This window comes from Otolemur garnettii, unplaced genomic scaffold, assembly GCF_000181295.1.
Source record: "Otolemur garnettii isolate 467f Iridium unplaced genomic scaffold, OtoGar3 scaffold00094, whole genome shotgun sequence".
Taxonomy (NCBI): Eukaryota; Metazoa; Chordata; class Mammalia; order Primates; family Galagidae; genus Otolemur; species Otolemur garnettii.
The window spans coordinates 7343619-7352125 of NW_003852489.1; the positions used below are offsets into that span (position 1 = coordinate 7343619).

The following is an 8507-nucleotide window of genomic DNA, read 5'->3' on the forward strand; positions in this document are numbered from 1 at the left end:
GATGCCACAGCACTCTACCCAGGGGGATAGCTTGAGGCTCTGTCTCAAAAAAAAAAAAAGAAAAACCCAGGCTCAGAGATGGCAGAGACTCACTCGGGATCACAATAAGTAATGTAATGGCAGTAAGTGACCAAGTGTTGCTCTGCCCCCTGGATTTAAGAGAGTATTTCCCCAGGGTATCTTTAGAACACATTAAGTGTCAGAGTTGGTGATGGTGAGGCCAAGGCAAGTGGGGACAAGGGGAAATTAGTTGCTTAACAACTAGCTCCAAGACCCCCCACTACTCAAATTGTGGTCCCTGGACCATCCTCTTCAATAGCACCTGGAAACTTGTTGTTAATACAGAAACTCAGGCCTCATCCCGTGCCTACAAAATCAGAACCTGCATTTTGATGTATCTCTAGGTTATCAGCACACACTTGAACATTAGAGACGTTCTGTCTTAGAGCTGATTCTCTCACGTGGCTGTATATTGATATCAGCTGGAAAGTTTTAACCACCACTGATGCTTGGTCCCACTCCCCAGAGACTGACTTAACAGTTTTGGGGTGTAGCCTGGGTACCAGAATTTTTAGAAGCTCTCTAGGTGATTCTAAAGTGTCTCCAAGTTTAAGAACTATTGTCCTGGTGGTGGTGAGGTGTCCACAAACTGTGGTCTGTTGGCCAAAGCAGCCTGTTTTCATGTGACCCACAAGGCTGAAAAAAGGTTTTAACATTTGGAAATAGTTGGAAAAAACATTTTTTTTTTTGAGACAGAGCCTCAAGCTGTCCCCTGGGTAGAATACCGTGGCATTACAGCTCACAGCAACCTCCAACTTCTGGGCTTGAGCGAGTCTCCTGCCTCAGCCTCCCAAGTAGCTGGGACCACAGGCGTCTGGCACAACACCCAGGCTATTTTTTGGTTGTAGCCGTCATTGTTGTTTGGCGGGATTCGAACCCGCCACCTTAGGTGTATGTGGCTGGCACCTTAGCCACTTGAGCAACAGGCGCTGAGCCAGGAAAAAAATGTTTTAAAGGATATATTGTGATAAGTGAAAATCATATGAAATTCATACTTCAGTCCCCATAAATAAAGTTCTGTTGGGACACAGCTGTGTTCATTCATTTCTGTACGGTCTCTGGCTGCTTTTGTGCTATATAGGCCGGGTTGAATAGCTGCAACTCAAAGTGTCCCAAAAAACTTAAAACACTTACTATCCAGTTCTTTGTACAAAAAGTTTACCAACCCCTGTTCTAGAGTATTTAGGAACAGCTTGGATGATAACCATGATTAATTGCTTCCTTTGACTTTAGTTTTGAGCTATGTTCCTTTTATACATACAGTATATATGTTTATATCATATATGCTATATATTTCTCTCACTTCCTCATTTGTGTTTGTACTTCCCCCTTGAAAAGCAGGTAAAGGCATAAGGCCAGATCTTGTTCCTTTCCATTAAGCAGGTAGCTTCAAAGGCCCTTTTGCAGATCGCTGCCTCTTTCTGCACCTCTGGTGCTTAATTCTCTCCAAGTTCCTGTCACTTCCCATCAAACCTTCAACAAACAGATTCCAAGAGCACTTCTCCCATAAGCTGCAGGCCAGGGCTATGTGCTTGCAAGCAGCTTCCTTCCTCCTCAGAGCTAACTGGAGGCGGCAAGGAGTCCTTGAATCCTCTAAGGATCCTTCAGGAGGATTAGGCATGACCAGCAGGCTGCTTTAGATGATAGGACTCCAGTATCTCCAGGCCTCTTTGTACAGAGTCTGGGAGCCCCACTGGCCCAGCAGCCCGGATTCTTTGTATGCAGACCAGGGTTGGTCCCCTATCAGGGGGAGGCTCAGAACAGAATAGCCTCCAAGGTGGGGCCTCTTAATCTCATTAATATCCTGATTGTCTTCCCCCAATCTAGTGGTAGCCGATGGGTGGTACTCACAAGATAAAATGACCTTCAAATTCAAGAGATAAAATGACAGTCTGATAAAGTCTCTAAACCAAAGAAGGCTGGAGCCATGCTCACCAGTGGACCCTAAGTCAGTAGGAAAGTGCTTCCTACAACAGCAGATGTTTCAAGGCAGGATTTGTCTCTCTTCTGAACTGAAATAATCTGCTCCTTAGGGACAATGGGGCTTCTTTACTGTGGGGACCTTTGCGGCTGAGATGAATATTTTTACGACTGCCCTCATAAACCCTCTCCCCTTGTCTGCTGCCCAGGGAGGGGCGGAGCTCCCAGAGGTGAGCTGAGGTGCCTGCACCGTCTCAGAAGCCCCATTAAGTTGTTAAGGCATTTAGGGCCCCAGACAGTGCCGACTGCAAGGGCAGTTCAAATCCCCACACAGATGGGGATGGGGTCTTGAAAGAGGGGGCTTTGATTTCTTCCCTGGGCAGAGAGCAGAGAATCCACCTTGGTCAGGGGCAATGGTCGGGGAGGAAGCAGTAAACTAGGCAGACTGAAAGGCCCCCACCTCTTTGGCCATGGTCTCCCAAAGCCCCTGTGTCATTCAATGGGGGGCAGCCGGAGTATGGGAAAAGAAGACACTACGACAGGACGCTGTGTGTGTGTGTCGGTTTTCATGCCTGAAAAGTTCTCAGCCTCTGCATAAAGCAAAAAGGCAGGGACAGCATGTCACAAGTCAAAATCTGTCCCGATTGCTTCCTAACTATATGAACTTGGGCAAATTACTGATGTTCTAAATCTCTCTCTTTCCTTGATTGTAATGGAGGATAATAATACAGGTGCTTCCAGCCTGCAAGGTTGTTGTGAAGGTTAAGCAAGATGTTGCATGTAGGTGCTCATCTGAGGGCCTGGTACCCGGGAGTGCTCCATGAACACTAGCTGTTATAATTACTTGCCGTAGTCACAACCTTCCTTCTGGAGACTGCTGAGATTTCCTTCCTGCCAATTCACATGGGTACCCTGGCCCAGAGTTTGGCTTGTTTAAGGCCCTGGGTAGATTCAGGTAGACATCTTGAGGTGAGGAGGGGATGAAGAAGAGGCAGGAGGTGGGATTCTCTATCTTTCAAGCTCTGACCCACATCAGGGAAGCCAAGTCTGCTGGGCTTGGACAGCAAGGAGCAGAGTTCAAAGGGAGGGAGGAGTAGCAGCTGCAGAAATAAACGTAACCTCTTAGGTAAAGAGGATGCGTTCTGGATCCCTGAAGGCCTCCTGCAGAGGCCTCTTCTCTGTGCCTCACTTTCTTTCCAGAAATGAGTCCCCACTGCCTTCCTGAAAGGTGATACAAGAGTGAGGACATTGTGTGTGGGAGAGTGAAGACCTTTTCGCCCCTCCTCTGCCTCCTCAAGCAGTGGCCAGGTGAGTTTGCTGGAGACTGGAGCAAAGGGTACAGGGAACAAGGCCACCACAGATCACCCTCAGATACCACGCTTGGGCCAAGGCTAGCAGAGCTTCCATCCCACGCCACTTCCTCCTCCTCCCCCAGCCAATCAATATAGGCACCAGCCTCCAACCAGTCCTTTCCCTTGCTGCAGCCCTGCCCTCTGACCTTTTGGGGGCCTTTCTCTTGATTCATCTCCAGAATGGAGGTAGAGGCCATCACTCCGGGCCTGCTCAATGGCCTTAGAATGGGCTGTCATGGGGCCTATAAGAAGGGATGGCTCCTGCGGGCTGGAGCTGAAATGGGGGGTGAGGGTAGATAAAGGCCTTCCAGGCTGAAGATAAATGGCTGCCTGCAGCCTGCTACAGTAACTTCAGGCCCCCGAGAAGAGCAAACAAAGGGTGCCCCTGTGACACTCACTGCAAAGATGAAGGCCCATCAGCACAGCCAGGCTGGTTCAAAGCTCCAACTTAATTGTCAATTAAGCATGCATAAGGGGGACAAAGCCATGACAACCCCTGGCTGCATGCTGGTGCGTGATTGTAAAGCCGAGGAGGGGCGACGCAGAAAACAGCTGATTCTGCTGACAGTGTGTTTGTAGGGCACCTTGTAACCAATCAGCCGCTGACAGAGGCAAAGTGCTCCTCCTGCCACCCCTATTGTGCCGGACATTCCAGGACCAGGGTCACACTGTGGTCATCGTGGGCAAGTGGGCCAAAGTGTGGTGAGCACGGCTGGGAGGGAAGGGGCTGGTTGGAGAAACAGGCTCTGCCTCTCAAGGAGGAAGGTTCTCGGAGAGATTGGAGGGCAAGTACTGCCAGCCTTCCGGGCTCAGGTACTGGAGCTCCGGGAGTGGAGAGGGTAGCAGGTAGAGGTTGGGGACTGGGGTCTTGTTCCCCACATTGCTCAACCTTAGAGGTCTCCAGTGCTGACTCTGGATATTGGTTTCTTTTCAGCAACACAGAGCTCATTGCCCAAGCTGCCTTCCGTTACATCTTCATTTTGGTTAGAGAACACACCTTGGCTGCCGGTGCCATGATGGGAAGCGCTCTGTGCGGCTTTCTCTGCGCTGGACTTCAGCCTACTGTCTGCCTGGGCCCATTACCTGGGAGTCCCACCATGGTGCACGAACCTTCCTGGGATCCCAAGATACATGCACAAGGCTCGAAGCCCAGTATCCTGCACCCCGGACATCAGCATAGTGGCAGCCTCTGTTTCCGGCCCAGAGCTGGGACACATCTCATTGCTTCTTAGGAATTAATGTCCCAGTGAGTGAAACTAAAAAAGAGAATGGACTTTTGCTGCTGCCTGCCATTCTTTCCACTTCCACTTACTTAGCCCTCTTTCATAATAAGAGCAATAATGATGATGGTAGTGTGGGTTATTGGGCAAGGTGGTGTTTATACACATTCACTCATCTAATCCTCCCGGATACTCTGTGGGGTAGGTACTATTTCTCCATTTTAGAGACGGGAAGCTCAGACTCAGAGAAGTTATATGGATTAACTCAGTATAACCTGGCTGATTAGAAGCCAATCTGTGGGACAAGTACCAACATGAGGAACCCTCGGTGAAAATTAAGACAGAGAGGAAAGCAGCCCCAGGCACACACCGAGTGCCCCTGTTACTGCTGCTCCAGAGAACGGTAGGATCTCTCCCTCCCTAGAAAGACCCGCAGAGCCCCCAAGACAACCTTGATCCTCTGTTAGACAAGCTTCAGGAGGACAGGGAAGCGTGTCTCATTCACCGCTAGGCTCGTGGCAGGACTTGGTGAGCACTAGAGGCACATTTGTGCCACGAGAATCAGCAGATCTGAGTTCTAGTCCTTGTTTTCCTACTATCCCTCGGCGTACCTTGATAAATCACCTCTTTCTGGACCTCTGTTTCTTTTGTCAGAGTCACTCTGAATTCTAATATTTTATGATTTTTAAAAAGGTCCAGACTTCTGGTGCACTCCAGGGAACCACATCCAGTGCGTTATGCCTTCCTTACATTCCACTCGGAGGGGTCACTGGGCTGCATCTCCTGCCCACTGTGCCCAGGTTCCAGTACCTGCTGCCCACCCCTCCAGCTCTAACTCTCTGTGTCTCCTGTCAGGACACAGAATGCCTAAGCTAATGACCCCATGGTGACCTCGGCACAACCCCAGCTTGTCAGAAAGCTGCTGGGCCTTTGTTTGGCTTGCAGGCTCCCTGACTTTGGTGTGGAGATCACAGGTCCCAGCACAATGGCCATTGTCTTCTCAATAATGCCCCTTGCCCCAGCCACACCCCCTGTGGCTCCCAATCCAGCTCTGTGGATCACTGTGGTGGGCAAGTGTTCTGGTCCCACTCAGTGCCAGCCACATGCCACTTGCCACTGCCCTCTAAACTCTGCTTTGAATTTCTGTACAGGGGCTAAGTTATTCTGCCATCAGGCCACAGTTTGCCTGGGGGCTTCTCTGCCTCTGGAGAGTAGCCCAAATTTTCTCCCAGTGTGGCTAAACCCTTTTCATCTGTGGGAGCTGGACCTGGTAAACTCCCAGCCCTGACCAAGGCTTTGTGCTGAGCACTGTCAGGCTCCCAGAAAGTCTTGGAGAGGATGTGCCATGGAAAGGCATGGCAGGCATGGGACAAACCTTGGATACTGCCCAACTGGTGGCTCTGAGCCTGTCCTGGTGGTTTTGGTCACCCATCCCCAACATTTGGATTAGCTCCCAGCTCTCAGGCCTTTCTCATCAGAAGGGCAGCTAGCCCCAAATTAGAAATGGTGCTTGGCTTTCCTTTTGCAAGCCCTTCCCCAGAGCAGACAGGAGACTGGGCCATACTTTGTCCACACAGGCACCAAACAGACTCTAATAAGCACGCTAATTCTGGAAAGCCAGTTTTCTTGGAAGGACTGAAGCCCTCAAATTCAGCCTATGCCTGACACATTGCTCAGTACATAGGGACACTTTCCCCCAGTAAGCACGTAGGATTCCACCCTGACAAACTCAAACCCTACAGCAGTCATTCTGATCCAGGCCAGGGCCTGGCACGCAGTAGCACTCAATCTAGCACGATTAAGTCGGTACTCAATTGATTTTGGCCAACTCATCACTACAGAGATTTCAAGTGACTGACCCCACCCTAACCCTGACAGAGCACAGAAGTCAACAAGCAGAGGCTGCCAACACAATCGGCTTTTCCCTAAATGCCACTGGGCTTCTTCTGATGGAGCTGAACAGAGAGCTGGAGGGCTGAACGAGGGGGCCAGAATGCCAGCTTCATTCCAGCATGGATGGTGCACCAGCCCAACCCCTCTGCCTGCAGGTGGGATCTGACATACCAAGAAAGGAGCCTTCCCAGCATATGATCTGATGGCGGCACTGACCTGCTGAGTCAACAGCCACACAGGGAGAGCTGGAGGGAAATAGGGTAGAGGCCCCCTGGAGGCCCAGCTATCCCTTACATGGCTGCGGTTGAGCCAGGAGCTGGAGGAAACCTCAGCAGAGCCACAGGTTATTTTCAAGAGAATATTCTTTCTGGCAATGAGAGCAAAGCAGCTCTAAGACCATTCCAAATCATTTGCTTCTCTGAAAACTCTTCCACCAGATGAGACCCTTGGGAGAACCAGGATGGTTGGCTTTCTGAGGCAGTGCAGCCCAGCCCCAGTTTACCTGCCAGCTTGTTTGGAGGAGAGGCACTGGGCTGGTGGTGGGGGGAGCCGTGGGAGAGCAGGGGATTCAGGTTGTGCGTCTGGTTGGAGCTATAGGCGTCCATGGCCAGCTTCTGCCGGAAAGCCTCCTCCTTTCTGCGGTTTGCAAACCAGTTGTAGACACGGACCTCAGTGACCAAGTTGGAGCCCAGGCCATGGGCTTTGGAGGGGGACACGCCTCGTTGCAAACATTCTGCCCTGGGGATGGAAGGAGGGGAGATTTTGAGTGAGGGTGGCCAGGTCTTGGTTAGGAATATGAGGAGCAGAGGACAGAATGGAAATCTGGAGAGAAGTCTGTCCCCACAAAAGGCCAATCTGTGCAGTTGTCTGATGAAGATGGCTGGAGTGGGCCTGAACACACAGACACAGCAAGCTGGCTGTCCTGGAACGCAGGGGCTTAGGCCTCTGGTGTAGCTCTTAAAGGCGGAGCAAGCAGTTCAGGGAGAAGGTCCAGATGGGGCCCCTGACATCTCCTTATTTGGGCATCCCTCCCTACCCCCCCTCCAACAAAAAGCAAAGTCCTTTGCTGGCTCTGACTCCATTTAAAGCAGTCTGAGATTTCTGGTCTTTCAGGGTTTGGGGGTATCAGAAAGTCAAATTCCATATCTGCACCTCAAGAGTTCACTCTAACAGGCAGGGTAGATGGAGTATAAAGGAAGACACCGAGATGGCTGGTATCTAGTTTTATCAGTGCTGGTAAAACCCCAAGCCCAGGGAGGAGGGAGATTCTCAGACACCACTGCGTGCTGTGGGGCTTCTCATTAGCAAGGAGACAGAGCATAGCCCAAGGACTCGGTGGCACACACAGGCCAAGTATTCTGCCTCCCTGCCTCCCAGTCTGACCTTCCCCTGGCTGAATCCTGCCACTGCCAAAGTCAGCCCAGCCCAGAGACAGGCCTTGGCCAGAGCAAAGAGCCAGATTTTTAGAAAATCAATATTGGAATCAGAGAGGACAGGGCAGGAATGAACCCAAAATATATCCCAAGGATTTCTAATAGTTTTTTAAAAAATTATATATAGTTGTTAAGATACAAAAAGCACTCTGTTGAGCAGAGTGGACTAAACTAAAGTCCAGAGTGGACTGAATCTATTTTTTATTTTCCAGCCAACTTTCCTGGTGTATGACAATTGGTGGAGGCCAGAGCTAGGGCCTGTGGGTAAAACTCAGGGATAGTTTTGTCCTGGTTTGTACGGAGGTCAAACACATGATTTCTACTTCACTGGCACATTTTACGCCAACATTCTCAAGAGCATCTTCCCTAGATTAGTGATTTATGGGAGCGTAAGTATTCCACGGGAGAATGATTTCATGGTTAACAGCCAATTCAACAAAGCTAAGTGAGATTCTGGACTGCAGGACTTATCAGAGCCTTTAACCTATTAATATTACATATATGTTGTGAACTTTTTTTCTTTCTTTCTTTCTTTTTTAAGAGACACAGTCTCATTATGTTGCCCTTCGTAGACTGTCATGGTGTCACAGCTCACAGCAACCTCCAGTTCTTGGGCTTAGGCGATTTTC

General features: G+C 50.1%; 1 protein-coding gene across 4 annotated transcripts in view; it reads right to left on the bottom strand.

Moving 5' to 3' along the window:
* HNF1B (HNF1 homeobox B) overlaps positions 1-8507 on the bottom strand; it is a 56780-nt gene that overhangs the window by 36742 nt on the left and 11531 nt on the right. For all 4 annotated transcript variants that reach the window (XM_003795620.3, XM_023516637.1, XM_003795619.3 and 1 more), the window contains exon 4: positions 6948-7183. In XM_003795620.3, the coding sequence (XP_003795668.1) occupies positions 6948-7183 (236 nt within the window). The remainder of the gene's footprint in view (positions 1-6947; positions 7184-8507) is intronic.